General features: G+C 37.5%; 1 protein-coding gene across 2 annotated transcripts in view; it reads right to left on the bottom strand.

Annotated features, from left to right (window-relative positions):
- NELL2 (neural EGFL like 2) overlaps nucleotides 1–19,444 on the bottom strand; it is a 420,771-nt gene that overhangs the window by 283,490 nt on the left and 117,837 nt on the right. For both annotated transcript variants that reach the window (XM_012557904.1, XM_004384560.2), the window contains 6 exons: nucleotides 10,930–11,103; nucleotides 10,749–10,845; nucleotides 8,250–8,322; nucleotides 7,997–8,079; nucleotides 6,955–7,083; nucleotides 5,374–5,476 (listed from right to left, as the gene is read on the bottom strand). In XM_012557904.1, the coding sequence (XP_012413358.1) occupies nucleotides 5,374–5,476; nucleotides 6,955–7,083; nucleotides 7,997–8,079; nucleotides 8,250–8,322; nucleotides 10,749–10,845; nucleotides 10,930–11,103 (659 nt within the window). The remainder of the gene's footprint in view (nucleotides 1–5,373; nucleotides 5,477–6,954; nucleotides 7,084–7,996; nucleotides 8,080–8,249; nucleotides 8,323–10,748; nucleotides 10,846–10,929; nucleotides 11,104–19,444) is intronic.

The following is a 19,444-nucleotide window of genomic DNA, read 5'->3' as shown; positions in this document are numbered from 1 at the left end:
CTGTTTTCAGGTTTCACTCAGTGCTACAGACTCTTTGAGAAAACACCACTTAAAATAACTACTGCCATTAGGCAAGCACCAACCAATTTGGATGGGCACACTGACGTTGCTGTAGCTGATGTTTCTCTAGAAATGGAGAGAGAGTCAGCCTTCCATTTCCTTTTAAACATAGCCTCTTCTGAATACGGCATTATAGCATCACTATGGTTTCCTACAGATTCCCTATTTTCATGAACGACTTTTGCTGTGAAGCAGGGCTCTGTACAAACCTGTATCTATAATCCACTGGATGAAAAACAAAGAAGGCCCTGAATACTTTAAAATATTCTATAATTTCAGTGGTACTAGCTTTCTATTTCCTAGATCTTAAGTCAATTATTTTCTGAGAATTCTGTTTTGTTTTGTTTTTTTCTAACCTGGGCTGAGACTGAATGTGGTTTAATTATCTTTACCTCATTCTATTCAGATTAAAAGTCACCTAAAATATTTATACTTTATTATTTCCTAGAGCTATCTTAAATTTGTGTCACTCGCTCTTGCTGTTGGCTAGTTGAGAACTTATGACAGCGGTAAAGGATGTGGAAATGATGGCTGAGAGGAGATATGATAGAGTAACAAAGGCAAACTCAGCTTACTTCACAATTCTGCCTAGATTCAGTCACCCACCACACCACCCACTGTCATTGAGTTGATTCCAACTTATATGACCCTATAAGCTCAGCCAGAACTCTAAAATGCATTTGAATGGTAACCTTATCTACCAGTCAGTAAGAGTGGATCACTTGATGAACATAATTAATATCACTGAATTGTAATGTAAAAAATGTCAAAATGGCAAATGTTTTGTTATATATATTTTACCACAATTTAAAAAAAACCCCACAACTTCACACCCATGAGGATGGCATAGATGATAGCGAGAGAGAGAACAGTAAATAACAAGTGTTGGCAATGATGTGAAGAATTTGGAACCCAAGTGTATTACTGGTGGGGATGTAAATTGGTGCAGCTACTTAACCAGCTGGTGGTTTCCCGAAAAGTTAAACAGAATTACCATATGACCCAGTAATTCCCTCCTAGGTATATACCCAAAAGAACTGAAAGCAAGGACTCAAACAGATAACTGTACACCAATGTTCACTGCAGTACTATTCACAATACCCAAAAGGTGGAAACAACCCAAGGTCCACTAACAGATGAATGGATAAACAGAATATGGTATATCCATACAATGGAACATTATTCATACATAAAAAAGTAAAGTTCTGATACACGCTATGACACAGATGAACCTTGAAAACATTATGCTAAGTGAAATAAGCCAGATAGAAAAGGACAGATATTGTATGATCCTACTTATATGAAATATCTGGATTAGGCAAATTAACAGAGATAGGAAGCAGATCAGAGGTTATCGGGGGTTAAAAAAAAAAAAAAAAAACCCCAAACCCATTGCCATTGAGTCAATTCCAACTCATAGCGACCCTATAGGACAGAGTAGAACTGCCCCAGAGGGTTTCCAAGGAGTAGCTGGTGGATTTGAACTGCTGACCTTTTGGTTAGCAGCTGAACTCTTAACCACTGTGCCACCAGGGCAGAAAAGTGGGGAGTTATTGCTTAACGGGTATACGGTATCTATCTGGGGTGATAAAAAAAGTTTTGGAAATAGTGGTGAGGGTTGTACAACATCGTGAATTAACTGATGCCACTAAACTGTACACTTAAAAATTGTTAAAAAGGCGTATTTTATGTTATATACATTTTACCACAACAAAACATAAAAAATTTTTTTTTTTTTAAAGAGTGAATCACTTAGATCAATTGTAATGGATGGTTTTAAAGAAGGAAGTAGGCTCGCAAAGCACAGCACCTTTTAGACACAACTTATCTGGGACTTCTAACTAACTGCATATTCCTGGACAGGTCATGTAATCCCTCTTATTAGGAAGATGGAGGCAATACCTATCATAGAGTTATTGTAATGATCAAATGAGAGACAAAGGATGGGCCTTAGAACCTATGGAAGTGGCATGACTTCATTACAGCTGTGATTATTATTACCTTAATAATTTGGCATTGACATTCCTGACTTTGGGTTTTATCTTGTCTCTGATTAAGCTCCACAGCAGCTCAAGGGTAAGGGCAAGAAAGGTTAAGCCCCTCCTCCCAACACTTTGCTGATGGAAATTCAAGTAAAGAAAAGTGACAAGCTTGGTTCTCTCTGACTTCCTTCCCAGAACAGCAACCTGCTTGCTATTCATCAGTATTTAGATTAGAATAAAGGACTGGTGCTGAAGTTAGAGGGAAAATATAAAGCAGGAGGCAAAATAGGGCCGCTCAGAACTGCACAGACAATTCTAACGAAGCAAGCCTGAAAGCGTTAAATAAAGAAAACCAAAAAAATGACTAGCCACATGCACCTGTTTTGTTCATTTCAATCTTGGCAAAGTAACACTCAGCAGTTACGTTACGTGATTTACCTCCAAAGGCTTTAGAAACAGTAAGTAATGAATCTCTTTAAACCGTTCTCAATAAACAAAATATTTTATTAATTTTTTGTCATTAAAAAGGCAATTGAGCACAAGTGTTTCAAGGATAGAGTTCAGAGACTAAAAGGAAGAGTTATGTTTGTGTTTTAATAAGTAAAAAATATAAGAATTCATTTTTACTCCACTGAAATGAACTTCTCATAAATTATAACAATGATAATACTAGGAAAGTTAACACAGGAAGATGAGACTATTTCTCATCATATGTAACACAAATATATATACACACACATATAAGGAAGACATTGTGGATATATATACCTATTGGTTTCTCCCACTTCAAGCACATGTAAAAATCCGCATTCACTAAACAAGTCAGTTAGGGATCATTATTAATTTGATTTTAAATGTTATTTGCCTTTTATAAAATAAACTTGTGTAAAACTTTTCAGAAGCACATTTCCTGAAATACTTTCAGTGTCTTGTTTTAAAACTATGCTTTGTAGAGACTCATTGCCAAATATCTTTAATAATGTTTACATTTTTCTTGGGAACAAAAAAATTATATGAATGTTTACTGAAAAAGTCCTGTTAACTCTTGTAAAATGTCGAATTCATCAGAACTAGAAGTTCAAATAACTGAAATACAAACAAATATAGGCACAAACCCTCTATATTCCGTGGTAATCATCTGGCATATTGCTGGGTGTGACCAGAAAGACAAAGTCCCTTTTATCTTTATTATCTTTTAGCTATATAAAATGAGAGGCGCAAATGAATTATTTTGGCTTTGTTTTTTCAGTAATGTTGCAGTTCCCTCACTGATTACTTACTTCCAGCTCTCACTATTTCATATATAAGGCAAAAAAAAAGCCTATTTTCAATCATTAACATCAAAGTCTGCCAGAAACACTTTGCATTAATTAATCTCACAATATTTTAGCTATTCATTAATTCTAACCACATAGTTTTGGGGAAGATTTCAAGCATTAGTCTGATTTAGTAAGCCTCTTACTATTGAGACAAATGGTAAAATCAGAATTGAAATTATTCTGAAATACATTTATCACAATGGTCCACTATTTCAATCAATCTGTCTCTAATAACACTGACACCACTTAATGCAAATCTGTCAGATTCACAGGTAACATGAAAGTATGTGCAGAAAGAAAGATAAAAGAAACTAACACAAAAAGTATGATTCCTGCTATTGTCATGTTATGAACATAAAGCCTTATACAGAACCTTTCTTCCTCCTACCTCCAACCACCTACAAAGAAAACTACAGAACATCACCACGAGCTTCTAGCTTTAAGAGAAGTCCAAGGAAAAACTCAGATTACTTCTCGCACCAAGAAATTAGCTGGTTAATATGTGTAAGAACAATTGCATTCAATCCTCCCTGGTTCCGCCAAATCTATTTGACTAGGCTAATATACTTTCATGAAACGGATTGACTTCAATGTAAAGCCTAATAAAATTAAACATAAATGAGTTCCTGAAGGAATTATATCAATGGACTACAAAGCGACTTCCTGATTTGGCTCTGATCACTTGTCACTCTCACCAGCAGTAGCACACTGCACACTGTGTAGGCAAGCATGAGGTTATGACAATGAGTAAAGTAGAGTATACAGAAAAAAGGAGCCCTGGTGGCCTGGTGGTTAAGCACTCGGCTGCTAACCGAAAGGTCAGTGGTTTGAACCCGCCAGCGGCTCTACCAGAGAAAGATGTGGCAGTCAGCTTCCATAAAGATTACAGCCTTGGAAACCCTAGGAGGTAGTTCTACTCTGCCATATATGGTCACTATGAGTCAGAACTGACTCAACGGCTATAAGGTTCTTTTTTTAAACATAAAACACCCTAACAAAAGCAGCTGTTAATTTTCTGTGTGTGTGTGTATATACATATGAATATACTTGCATATACACAGCCTCTAGTCTATAAACAAACTCTATACCAACTCACTTTTCATAAATGTTACTATTCCTTCATACAAAAATAACTAAATATTTTAAATGCTTCTTTTAACAAGAATTTAAGTGCATTGTTTTAAAGCATAAGTAACAGAGATGAAATGTTCTCCTATTATTGAATGAATTACATAGAACCCATCTGAGGATAGCTATGGATGATTCAGGAAACCCTGGTGGCATACTGGTTAAGTGCTATGGCTGCTAATCAAAAGGTCGGCAGTTCAAATCCACCAAGCACCCCTTGGAAACTCTATGGGGCAGTTTACTCTGTCCTCCAGGGTTGCTATGAGTCGGAATCGACTCAACAGCAATGGGTTTGGGTTTTATGGATGATTCAAAGTGTATTTCCTGGCATCAGAAGTGAACTGATACGATGACTACTGAAAGTCAAGAAACCTTCCTAACTCAGTAGTATGAGCCTTTTTTTTTTTTTTCCCCCTTATTAGGGCCATGGACCTCGTCCACACTGGATAATAATATAATAACACAGACTTTTATGGTCTGCCTAATGGAGCAGCACATCACCTGCTGTTGAACATCACTTTTATCATGGACTGTCTTGGTTACTGTGGCTGGAGGTGGGCCATTCTTGACCTATTTAGGAGGTATTCGTATGAAGGAGTGTAATGAGTGAAATGCCTTCCAGTAAGTTTCTTACACATCTTTCCTATTACTGTCACTATGGAGAATAGATTCTTCCAAGAAAATATTTCCCTGCCAGAATACAAGCATAGCATTTCAAAATGGAAAAGAACCAATCAACCAAAATAGAGAAGGTACTCTTCCTATTTCCACCATTTCTGAAAGCTATTTAGCTTGTCCAGAGTCCGTCAATGATGGGTGAATATTTATGATTACAAAGCTTTACTTTTGCCAAAAAAAGTATTCATCATAAAAACTGTGCTCACCTTTGCACTCCTTGCAGCACTTGCCATCCACGTACGTAAGAGCAGACTTAAGTGGGCAGTCAGGAATCGGGCAGACTAGGGTTTCACACTGGATGGTTCCATTCTGAGAAGAAAAATCTGCAAGTTGCAGTTTGATTGTCTTCAAGTCTTTTTGAATCTGCTTCTTAAATGTCAAAGTCTTCACTAAAAACATCATAAATACCACTATTCTCTTTGGTTATTATACAGTAAAACCCCATGATACAGAGACCTACATTAAAAAATCGGTTTTAACACAGTTGGTGGTTTGCCCCCATCTTCTGTCCAGCCACTGCTCCTAAATGAGCTAGAGTTCTCATCTCCTGGAGGAAGGCGGCTAAAGACAGAGCTGAAGGGAAGGACGTGACCTGGCAGGAAAAGAGTAGGCTGAGGGCACCCAAGTTTCCCCCTGATTAGCCCACAAAGTAAGCACCAATAAACCAGGAGATTCCTGGAATAGCTGCTGCCATCCTGCAAGGCCCAGTCACAGAGCCCAGAATCTCCCCCACAGATATTTAAGCTGGGGCAGGCCACCACCACGAGGCAGTGCTGACAACCACCACAAGGAGACGTCAAACTGCACACAGCAATTTGCAAGGAATTTGATTCCTGAAGGTCATCAAGAGCTCCCAGATAACTAGCTGCTCAGGCTTTCCTAGTCATTTTATTGATCTCACTCTACCTCATCCCCATATTTTACTCAATTCGATTTTTAATAGGCTTTTCTGTATTTTTTAAGTGCTAAAATTTAGTAGGAATATAATATGTTCCTGAATAGAAATCATATAGCGCACGTGCGCACACATACGTGGTCCTTTCCGAGCTAACTTTTTATATGTCTGGTATTCTGCTTTTGAATAAACTGGGTGAATGTGGGAATTTTTTTAAAGGCTAATTCATGTAGAACTCTGACTTCTTTCTAGTCAACCAGCTTTAGCAGATGAGTTAATGTGGAATAGAAAAGTTCAAAACCAAGTAAGTTTTGAACTTTTCTTTGAAAAAGAACATATATTTTTAAAATAATAATGCACTAATATATTCTACTTTATTAGTAAACAATAAGAGAAATCCCATTTACTTAAACTCTAAAATTTGAATTCCACTGTATTAATAAACTATTAAACATTATCTGATTTATTTGAAAGCCATTACTTGTTTATGTGGCTCAATCAAGTCACAATATTTAATGCCGCATACAATTTAGCTTCATTAAAATGCACCAAGAAAGGCACGAGGTGAAAGCCTCTGGAAATGTTAAGGATAACATGAGAGAATCCTTTTGGGAATCACCTCACTGTCCTAATTTAAATTGCTAACTTCAGGTACATACCAATAAACTTAAACTTTACAGCATTCCTAAACCATAATCATTTTTATAGGCTAGAAAGTGCTTTTTAATAATGCAAAAAATACAGTACTTTAGATTTGACCAGGTTTGCCGGCACTTTAGTTTTGTGTCTTGAGGAAACAGGTCTCGACATTTTCATGATGACATTGTTTTAATAAAAGTTTAAAGAGTGGGGCAACTGAGTTCCCTTAGTGTGACTCAAATGGAAGCCATACCAGACATGTGCAGTTCTTACAGCCGTCTGTCCAGGACTCAAATTCTCGGTAGGTGGTTCCCTTCATGGTGCAAGTCCTTTCACAATAGCACTGATCCAATCTATTCATTCGCTGTTCAGCTCGAGACAGCTGTGGCACAAAGGAAGTGGTTCACATTGTTCACCATTCCAGCAATGCAGAAATGCAAAACACTCCAATAGGCATCTTACTTTTTTTAAGCGTGTAGTAATGACAGCTTCGCCCATCAACTATTTGTTATAAATACATCTAAGCCTTTAGGTGGTAAGAAGTGTTTTTCTCACCTCTTTTTTTTTTTTTTTTGCGATAAATTCACTCCCTGCCTTTGAAACAAAAGCATAATTTATAGTACATAAACTGAAGGCTAATTCAAAATAGCATCACACACAATGCGGAGAAGCATTTTCCATTTTTGAAAATATTTAATTTTATGACTATGCCTACACAAGTGAAAAATAAATTTTAAAGTTTATATTGCAAAAAAAATAAATCATACATCATACAACATTTGAGTTAGTAGAATTACTATGCAAAATGACAACGGTCTGGTGAAATTGTAGGTAAATCTGATAGATACTTAAGACATTAGTGAATAATCCTACAACTGTAACATTGTGGTAGCAAGTACTAGGTGGGACCATTTCCTTGATACATTTCTAGAGTCCATATTCTTTACAAGCTCCTCCTCACCTCCCTCTTTATAATGAAAAACTAAATAAAAAGAAATAACAATAAAAAATGAACTAAAAAATAAATCCTGCTGTAGTGAGCGGTGTATAACCAGGTAATCTGCCTCATTCCTGATTTACTGAATCATTTGTTACACTGATGGCTAGGGTTTGAATATTTATAAACCCTTTCCTTGAGTGGGGATTTAGATTCAGTGACTGTTAAAGTGTACAGCTCTCAGCAAACAATATAGCATAAGGAAATTCTCAAAGGTGACATCTGTGGTTATAAAAGGAACTATAAGGAACCTCAACGATGTCTGAGCTCTTAAATTTTACTTCTGAGTAGCTTTTACCTTGGCTGATGTTTTGGCTAAAATGTCTTGCAGCTCCATGATTTTCTGCACGAGTCCATGGAAGTCATTGCAAGTTGGACAGGCTGCAATTACAAGCACTACATTGGTCAAGTCGTATTTATAAGGAGTTCAATCTGATTAATTCTATGCTGACAACTAATATATGGGAACTCCAATTTCAAACTGACATTGTGGACAAAATTAAGCAAGAAGCACACTTTTCATCACACAGTGTAAGAATTAATAGACTTACTGCGATTAAGATCTGGGCACTGAGCAATAAATCCTTGGGGCATGACAAGTAATTGCACATCTTGCATTATACCCTGTGTGTGAAAAATAAAAAAAGACATATTACTTTCATCTACCCAAATTATGTTCAACAGTCAAGTTCATGGAGGAAAACATTACAGGATAGATTCACTAAAATCCCTGAGAAAACAGACATTTTGAATACATTATCTTCCCTTCATACCAAAAGGAAAGAATTACTTCAGGCAAAATAGATGATTACCCATGTACTCTCTTACCGATAATATGTTTAAAACTTTAAGATTAAATGTCAAGATATAATTAAGAAGGAATACTTGTGTTGTTTTGAGACGTTATTTTTAGTTAGCCACTGAAGTAAGGCTTGAAAATGACCTTTAAAAATCAACCTGAAAATCAGTTCTGGTTTCAGCAACACTGAAACTGACATTAATTTTAAATTAACTGCAATCATCAAAAAAGAAAAGGATAGAAAAACTGAGTCATGAACGCAATGCTCATTTGGATATCTATCATTTTTCAGTTGGATGTTTTAAAACTAATTTCTCAATTCAAAATGGAGAACAGATTTATTGAACAGCTGCAGCAAGATGTAGTAACGAGTCCTCAGGAGTACAAAAAGTTTAGCATGAAATTTTTTAAAATGCCGACTGGAAATGACCCATTTTACACAGAAGGCCACATCACATGTTTATAAGCAAAATTTACATGCATCCTTAGTCATTAAGGTATAAATAGCTTCCAGCTTGCTGAGCTCTTAAACCAAAGGCCAAATAATAGCTCAGAAATGATCTCATCAGACACACTCCAGCTGTCCCTTTCATCCATTACCCCTCTTTCTCTCTTCTATCAACTTTATAAATTTTCTTTAATTGATATTTCATTTTATCCCTTTGAGAAATGCCAACAGAATGTCTAATGGCCGGGATGGATGACCATACCAACATACTGTGAAGGCAATTCTGAATGTACTTATATCTACCAGTCAATACTGGCCTATATATTTTCTACATGCTAATCTGGTAAATAGCATAGTACAAAAAATTTGTCAATGTGAATGATATTTTAGTATATTGATATATTTTAGTATGCTGACTAGCAATTGCTGGATTTGTTGTTTGCTTGGGTTTGGATTGAGAATGCAACTTTTACACAAACTCTTATTACTCAGAAGCAGCAACATGGAAACAGAGCTACCATGAACAGTTGTATAGTTTGTGCACCGCACGACTCTATTGGGCACCAGTCACAGATTATAATAAAAATTATGACCCAGAGAGTTATGCACACAATTGTTGTGGGAAGGGTTTTGAGGCCACATCTGAGCTCCATGTAAAATACTGCCATGGTTAAATAACTTTGTCTTCTCAAGAAAAGAAATTTGATACGCACAGCATACTTGTCATCCCTTGTGTGGAAAAAAAGCATTGATTTTTGGCAATTTGTAAACATGGAATCAATCCCCCATCTTTGCCATTTACTAACTGTCTGGCTTTGGGCAACTTACTTAACCTCTCTGAGCAGGTTTATGCATATGTAAAAGAACAAAATACCCTCCATCAAAGCTAGCTATAATAAAATAAGTAATATATTCAAAGCACTTGGTACTTAACAGACAATGTGAAAAAAAAGCTTTTAAAATACCTTTCTAGGACTGTAAACTTTGCTTACAGCACAATTTTAAATTTACTGGTAACTACTCTACCTGGAAATCCATGAGTTGGACACATCACCTATGATTCATTTAACAACCATCTGTTGAGCCACTTCTGTATTTCAGGCACTGTCATACTAACTGGGAGGGAGGGATGGGGAAATGATTATACTATGAGCTTGCAGTCAAGCAATTTTCTGGACTTTATTTTTTCATCCTTGAAATATGCAAAGTTAACTGGGATGTCTTTTCGGTCGTCTACAATGATAAAATTCTTCAAAGTGTTGCCTCTAATTAGACACTGAATAAAAAGAAATAAATCATGATTGTTTTCTACTTTTGATGGATTTGTGCATATATATCTAGCTTTTCTCACTTTCTGGAGTACAAGGAGACCATGGATAATGAATATCAAAAAGCTTTCAATCCTCTATTATTAACATCCTTGTAAAAGTATCATCAAAGATTTTATTTCAGTGCTGGAGACTATTTGTATATTAACATTTTAGACTTTTATTACTTTGAATGCTTAATTTCAAGAATCACATGTTAACTATGTTATCTGCAGCTTTGTGAATACCTCTGCAATGTCTAAAAATCAAACTCATTCAGGAAACGAGAGAGAAAATAGTTTTTGGTGGCTAAATGAAACATAAGTGTAAAAAATACAAACAGAAAACTAATAGAAATAGACACAAATAGAAAACAAAAAAAAACTATTCAAATCAAATTATTTTGTTTCACACCAGGAAAATAAAATATACTTTTCAAGCTCATCAGAAAGCATTTACATTTATACTTTATGATCAGATTTTAGCCAAAAGATACCTTAAAATATCCATGTGCATTATTTCTCTGTCCCAGCCAAAAAGTTGTGCCCAGAGGCAAGACCATGGAGGGCTTTTCCACCACTCTTTCATAAATTCTGCAAAAAAGAAACATCAGAGAAGGAACATGACAGTCGTTTCTCAGAATCTTCAATTTTCTGGATGGAGAATGTTTCACTTACTTATTGCAGTCAATGTGTAAAATCAAATGGGAGGCACTGACGGCTAAGGAGAGCTTGTGCCACTTGTCATCAGCCAAAATGTAAGGAAATACTTCCGTGTGAGGACTGTGACTGCCTGAGCGGTAATGCAGCCTTACTTCATTCCGATGGCCACTGCTCTCCAGTTCCAGGTACCTACACAAGGAAGAAGAGCCATATGGAACCCATTATAATCAGAAAATAAAGTTCAAAAATGATTGCAACAATCTCTGCCTCAGGAAAGATGGAGTAGACATACTTTTCCTAATTCCTCCCACTAAATAAAACTGGACATTATATATAAAACAAACATAAGAAGAGTCCGGAAGATGGAGAGAAGAAGGAAACTGGCTAGGGACCTTGGGGCCCAAGGAGTAACATGATGGTGAGTTTCCTGGGTTTTCTTTTTGCTTCATGTATCCTGGACTTGGAGCTGAAGAAGCCAGCAGCCTGGAAATAAAAACAAATTCAAGGGAAAAAAAAATAAAACGACCCAACAAAAGCCTGCTCTCTCTAGCTAAAAGACCAGGAAAGGGAACTACTAGAAATACATAAAACTTCTAGACGATATCCACTCTACTCCAGCAAAGTACTACAGAAGAAACTGTGGGTCCAACCCCATTCATGCCAGCAAAAGCCAGGTGGGGAGCCTAGAGTTGTACCCTCTCGAGGCAGTAACAAGGTGCCCCAAACCTCCACTGGGGTGGTACAGAGAAGGCCAAATAGAGAACCAAGACTTTCACCCCTGCTGGCTAGCAATGAGGCCCCCTGCCACATGAGTGGAGATCATATGTAGAGACTAGACTTTCACCTCCACCTGGCAGTAACAAAACACACCTCCCCCTCTCAGCTGGGATGATGTCCCAAGGAACTGAGTGAAGAGTTACGACCTTCATCATCACTCAGCAGTAATGAGAACCACCCCCACCTGCAAAAGTGTCAGTGGAGACCACATGGGGAGCTAGGTCTACCATCCCTACCCACAAATAATAGGAACTCTCCTTTCAAGTGTCAATGGAGGTCAAGTAGGGGACCTGGACTTCGATTTCCATTTGGCAGTAACAAGGTGGTACCCTCCCCCTTCTGTAAGATGATATGAAGTATATAATAAATCAGAGGTTAATTTCCACAATATATGAAGAATACCTACAAATCAATAAGAAAAAAACAACTCAATGAATTTACTAATCAGATCCATACTATGGAATATTACGCCACTTTATAAAAGGATAGTTCTGACATAAAACAATACCATATGTACTACTGACTAAACAAGTAAACAAACACAAGAACTCTATATAGTTCCATTTTGCTTGAAAAAAACTGTGTGCGTGTGTGCGCACGCATGTGAGCGCACCTGTCTGTTTAGAGAGAAAAAGGCCAAGAAGACTACATGCCAAATTGTTAACAGTGTTTACTCCAGAGTAGTACAATTAGGGGAAAAGGATGTGAAGCACATTCTCATATATTTTTACATCCTTGAACTTTCTTCATTAATTATATATGACTTCCTTAACGTAAAAAAGAAGACAATATAGTAAAAATGCCCTTTTAAGATAAAAAAGAAGAAAAGATAAACTAAGGAGTCAAGAATGTAAACCATGTTTAGAATTTATTAAGAGTAAATAAAGCACCAATTTGTTTGGTTTTTGATCAGAGGACACTAACCACAAGTATTCATAATTTAATCAATTCAACAAGGGAATTCTATAATGATAGAATTTTTTGTATTTTTTAAAAATAAAATCAGCAAACAAGCTACCCTATTGCTATATACCTGTCAGTTCTTAAGATAATGAAGTAAGAGCCCTATTGTTGCTGTTAGATCTTCTTTCTTGACATTTAGATATTATTAGAAATATCACCTGTGCGGAATTCTTAAATTTGTGCCACTGAAAGCAGCTTTCAATAGCAATGTGGATTAACGGTATGCCCTACAAACAAGAACCCTTGAAAAATTAATATTTTACTAAAAGTTATATTGCAATTTTCATTATTTACTCAGTTTTTTAAAAAAATGAAATAGCTACATAACACAGAAAAAGTTTGTGAGGAAAATTAAATAATGATGTAAAACACTGAAAAGTGTGCCTTGTACATGGTTAGACCAGTTGCTATCGAGCTGACGTAACTCATGGTGACCTTATTTGTGCCAGAGCAGAATCGTTCTCCATAGGGTTTTCAAAGGCTGATTTTTTGGAAGTAGATCACCAGGCTTTCTTCTGGGTGGATTTGAACCTCCGACCTTTCAGTTAGCAGCCAAGCACATTAACCATTTGAACCATCCAGGGGCTCCCATTCAACCGTAGAAGGGAGGACATGATAAAAGGAGTCAATTCATAACTTGATTATAAATTTTATGAAATAGAATTTCTTCAAAAACACTATTAAGATGCACAAAACCATATGAAGACATGAAATGACATGGAAATATGATTATTGCATAATTATAAGTTAAAAAATATTTGTAATGAACACTTGGCATATTCTGATGAATCATTTTTCTAATAACAGTCACATTCATTTAAGGAAATCCACTGTCCCCCGCTGGGTAGAGTCTAAGGTTCAGCATAGCAGTGCGGCTAAACACACTAGCCCTAAAGCCAGACCACTGGGTTTACCCCCCGAGACTCCTCTTCAAAGTAGTAAGCTACTTGACTCCTCTGGGTCTCATCTGGTTACTCAGCTATAAGATGGGGATAGTAATAATACTCGTCTCACAGGAATTTTGTAAGGATTTGAATGAGTTAATTAAGAAAGCATCCAGAACAGTATTTAGCACATACAAAATACTCAGTAAATGTTAGCTATCTTTTTAAAAAGAAAAAGGATCAAATCCTCCCTTTTCTTTCTTGGGACTCAGAATTTTTACAGAATGTAGCAAGGAAGGGAGGAACAATTTGTCCCACATTCTGCTAGCGGCAGCAGCATCCTGGTCAGCTATGCGAAGATCAGTGTGCGTCTTGCTTCCTGTTTGTTAGCCCAGCAGAGTTCCTTTGGGTATTAACTATTCCAAATTCTGGTGCCCCAGCCTCCCGTCAGTTCTGTAAGCTGCACTCCTACCCATCACCTACAAAAATCACTTTACTACCAAGAACCCTGATACATTATGATTGTAGCCATCTGGAAAAAATATATAAGCTGGAATAAAAAGTACCACTATGTTTAAAAACAAGTGCTTAAGTGATAGAACTATGAGTGACTTTTCAACCTTCTTTATATTGTCCTTTATTTTCCCATTTATCTTTAATGAGCATTTACTACCGTAAATTAAAAATCAAGTCTTAAAGACCAAGAAGATAATATGTCACACTTGAACATATCACATCTGATTTGTTATTCATAATTTTGGAGAGGTAACTGGAACCAGAAATAAAGTCCACCCTTTATGATAATTTATGTCCTTGTTATTCAAATACCTTTTGCATTGGCAGAAATATAAACCAATTTAGGATTAGGCTTCAGTGAAAGTGGCAAGAGTGGCAGGATATGATTCATTTTAACAACCTCCTCATAACTCAAGATCAAAGGATAAAAATAAGGTCACATCTCATCTGACAAAAAGGTTGCACACAACATGAAATGAGAATTTTTCTGCTAGCTTAAATTAAACCTAAACAGAAAAATGATCAGATCATCTCAGTACATTAAGCTACAACCTAGTTATAAATTAATTGCCTAAAGAAAAGTCGCATGCACTTCTAGTGCCAGATACATCATTAGTGTAGCTCATGGATGTCACAACTGCAAAGTAGTTACATGCCTAGGCTTTGGAATTGAAAATACAGCTCAGACTCGCACTACTACTTATTACCTTGGCACGCGGCCTGACCTCTCAATGCCTCAGATTCCTCATCTGTAAAAAGAGGACACAATGTGATAATATAAAGCAGGGTACTGAAACATAGTAAGCACTCAATAAATGCCATCAATTTTTATTGTTAGTCAACGATTTTTATTGTTAGGCATTATTTCTAAGGTCCAGCTTCTTAAAGCTACTTCTCTGAACAGAAAGCAATTTGAATGCATTTTTTAAGTGGAAAAATGCAGAAACCAGGAGACAGAAATCAGAGGTAAAAATGAGATAGTAACCCACTTTTATAGAAACTAATTGATAGCATTTCTATTGGGGGCTCCAGGATAGCCAAGAAAATATGAAAAGTGATAGGGCCAAAATTATTGTGAGTTAGGTGGTTTTGTTTACTTGTTATAGAAAAATGATCGTATGTTTCACCTCATCACACCCCATGATTCCCTCACACATAACCTTTCAGAAACCACCAAATGCAGGGTGAATCTCTAGGTTTTGGTTCACCTTCACCTGTGCAGTGAGGATGAACAATAAATGCATCAACACCAAAACGTCATTGCGGGGGTTGAGGAAGCTGGAAGGGTGAAGGTTATTGCTGGGGGGTTACCTGGAACAGAGAAGGTGGTGAGGAGGGTCAGACTCTAGAGATATTCTGAAAATAGAGCAATAAAGATTTTCTCAGAATTAAATGTGTACTGTGAGAGAAATAGGAATCGAGAAACACTTCAATTTTTTGCCTGAGAAACTGGAAGAAAGCAGTTGTTACTTACTAAGAGAGAGAAGACCGAAGGAAAAGTAAGCCAGAGGAAAAGGATGAAGAGGTTGGTTTCTGACATGTACAGTTTGAAATTCCAATTAAACATCCAAGACAAGATGCAGGGTAGGCCATTGGATATATGATTTTTAAATCCAAGAGCAAAGATCAAGCCTAGAGAAAAACTTTAGGAATTCATTGTTTAAATAGAGATGGGATTTAAAGTCATTAGACTGAATGAGATCACACAGGAAGTGAATGTATGTAGAAAAGACATCTGAGGACTTCCGGGCAACATGGCGCTATAGACAGAAGCACCACGCCGTCCCTCCACAGCAAAGATCCGAAAACCTAAGTCAAACACAAACAAACGTCAATCCTGAAACCCTAAGCATCAAATGAAGAGATAAAAGACTCAACCACACACCAAATGGAGTAAGAAACTGACAGAGAAGAGAGAGCAAGGAGAGATACGTGCAGAGGTCCCCTATCAGCTATCACGGCACAGATCCTCCATTTTGGACTCCTGTCGGAGAGCAGCGTACCGGGAGTACAAGAAAGCAGGTTCACGGAGCTCCCAGCAGGAGACAGAACAACCAGTAACCAGCGATATACACTTTCCTACCCCCCACCATTCTTCACCCCTGCTCGGCCTCCTCTGCTTCCTGCAGCCACCCCTGTGCCCTTGGATTCTACCCGGCTGCACTGGCCGGCTCCCAGAGTGCCATTTGTTGGTTGTTGGTGTTGCTTTTTTCCGCTTCTGTTGGTTTCTTCCACACCTCTCACCACCTCCCCCTCTTTTCTCTCAAATACCTGAATCTGTGTGCCATCTTTGCTTCTTCTTGAAAGGTTGTGAAATGCCGCCTGACTGTGAAACTACTTTCTGGCCTGTGCCGCCATGCTAGTGGGATCCCCGGGGCTTTTTTTTGTTCATTTTGATTTGTTTGCTTGTTTGTTTTCTCTTTCTTTTCTGTGCTTGGGAGCCCCTTCCAGCTGAGCAGTACTGTGCAACGTAGCAACAACTCCCTCAGTCTGCACAGACCAACAGTGGGATCCCTGGAGGCATTTCTTTTCTCTTTTTTTTTTTTTGTTTGTTTCTTTGTTTTTGTCTTGTTTGTTTTCTTTTCTCTCTTTTTCCCTTTTTGTCTTTCTTCATTTCTCAGTTTCTCATCTTTCTATACTTACCTTCTCTTCCTGTCTCCTGAATACCTGGAGCTGTATGACACCTCTACCTCTTCAGGCCAGGCTGTACTTCACAGCCTGGGAGCAATTTCCCCAATTCTCACAGGTGCACCAGTGGGATCCCTGGGGGCTTTTCTTTTTTTTTCCCCTAATTTTTATTTACTCACTTTTTTCTCTTACCCTTTTTCTTTTTTCTTTTTTCCTTTTTGTTTTTCTCCATTTCTCAGTCTCTCATCTCTCCACTCCAATGGCAAGCTCCCTTAGCACTCTTTCGTTTGTATGTTTTTGGCCCCTGTTCCTCTCTCCTCTCTCTCCTCTTTCCCATATCCATCTTAGCTGCACACATCACAATCTCCCCCACCCCCTTCTTGCCTACTTGTAACATGCGCTGAACATCACATCGCAGAGCTGCACAGGCACGGCCTACCAGAACTTGCCCTGCCCTGATTCCCAGTCCGCTCTGTTGGCCCTAGTACCTGCCATAAACAACCCATCCAAGCAACTCCCCTTCAGCTGGACCTGCCTTGCTGTACCATACCTGAGCGACTTACCCTGCCCATAAGAGAAGAGGTGAAAAGTATTGTGTCCACAGACAAGCGAACAACAAATAACGTACAGCCCGCCTGTTCAGACATAACCAAATAAAACAAAAAAGCAAGACGAAACAAACAAATCTACAATCAATAAACGAGCAAAATGACTACTTAATGTCCTGAAGAGAAAGACAATATCAAAACATATAAAAAACAAGACATGATGGTTCCAGTAGGCATCCAAAATAAAACACAACATGACTTTCCAGTAGAAGAAAACACGCTAGAACTACCTGATAATGAATTCAAATCTCTAGTATTCAGAGCTATCCAAGAGTTGAAGCAAAAAGCAGACAATGATGAGGAAAAAATGGACAAATTCATGGAAAATAAAGACCAAAAAAATGGAAGAATTCAGGAAAATAATACAGGAACAAAATTCCAAAATAAATTCACAACTAGAAATCATACAAAAACAACAATTAGAAATCCAAAAGATAAACAAGATTTCAGAAATGGACATAGAAGGGCTGAGGAGAAGGTCTGAAACGATGGAAGACAGGATCAGTGAAATTGAAGACAAACACTTGGATACAACTCTGAGGAAAAATCAGAAAAAAGAACTAAGAAAAACGAAGAAATCCTGAGAATTATGTGGGATACAATCAAAGCAAAAATTTTTGAGTGACTGCAGTCCCAGAACAGAGGGAGAAAACAGAAAACACAGAGAGGATGATTGAAGAGATGCTGACAGAAAACTTCCCCAATATCATGAAAGATGAATAGCTGACCATCCAAGAAGCTCAAAGAACCCCATATAGGATAGACCACAAAAGAACGTCACCAAGGCATATCATAATCATGCTCGCTAAAACCAAAAACAAACCAAGTATCCTGAGAGCGGCTAGAAAAAAACAAAAAGTCACATACAGGAGAAACAATAAGACTAAGCTCGGATTATTCAGCAGAAATCATGCAGGCAAGAAGGCAATGGGATGACATCTATAAAACATTGATAGGAAAAAAAATGTGCCAGCCAAGAATAATATATCCTGCAAAACTCTCACTCAAATATGATGGTAAAATTAGGACATTCCCAGATAAACAGAAATTAAGGGACTATAACAACCAAACCAAACAAGAATTATTAAAGAGAGTCCTTCAATCTGAAAACAAACAACATTAGACCACAGGCTGAATCTAGGATGCAGGATCGTACCAGCCAGATACCGACCTAGGAAATGAACTCTCAAGGACTATCCAAAACCAAAAGAATTACAACAGGGAACCAGAGAGGTTAATCTGCAAATGACAACAACATCAGAACAATAAAAGACATTACAAGTCAGACAAAGGTCTAACTCCATAATCTACAAGAAAATTCAACACTTCTACAACAAAAAGACAAATCATCCAATTAAAAAATTGGCAAAGGAAATGAACAGACACTTCACCAAAGAAGACATTCAAACGGCCAACAGATACATGAGGAAAAGCTTGTGATCACTGGCCATTAGAGAAATGGAAATTAAAACCACAATGAGATACCATCTCACCCTGGCACTATTGGCACAAATTTAAAAAACTGGAAATAACAAATGTTGGAGCGGCCGCAGGGAGATCAGAACGCTTATGCACTGCTGATGGGAATGTAAAATGATACAACCATTTTGGAAAATGATATGACGCTTCCTTAGAAAGCTAGAAATAGAAATACTATACAAGCCAACAATCCCATTCCTAGGAATATATCCTAGAGAAAGAAAAGCCACCACACGGACAGACATATGCACACCCATGTTCACTGCAGCACTGTTCACAATAGCAAAAAGATGGAAACAACCTAGATGCCCATCAACAGATGAATGCATAAACAAACTATGGTACATACACACAATGGAGTATTATGCAACAATAAAGAACAACAGTGAGTCCGTGAAGCATCTCATAACATGGATGAAACTGGAGGACATTATGCTGTGTGAAATAAGTCAATTACAAAAGGATAAATATTGTAGGAGACCACTACTGTAAAACCTCATGAGAAGGTTTACACACAAAAAGAAACAATTTTTGTTGGTTACGAGGTATGGGAGGGGTGGGGGTGGAAATACTAAATAGACAATAGATAAGTGGAAACTCTGGTAAAGGGTAAGACAGTACACAATACTGGGGAAGCTAGCACAACTTGTACAAGGCAAAGTCATGGAAGCTCCA

Source organism: Trichechus manatus, unplaced genomic scaffold (genome assembly GCF_000243295.1).
Source record: "Trichechus manatus latirostris isolate Lorelei unplaced genomic scaffold, TriManLat1.0 scaffold00123, whole genome shotgun sequence".
NCBI classification, from domain to species: domain Eukaryota; kingdom Metazoa; phylum Chordata; class Mammalia; order Sirenia; family Trichechidae; genus Trichechus; species Trichechus manatus.
This window is presented reverse-complemented; position numbering and strand designations above follow the sequence as displayed.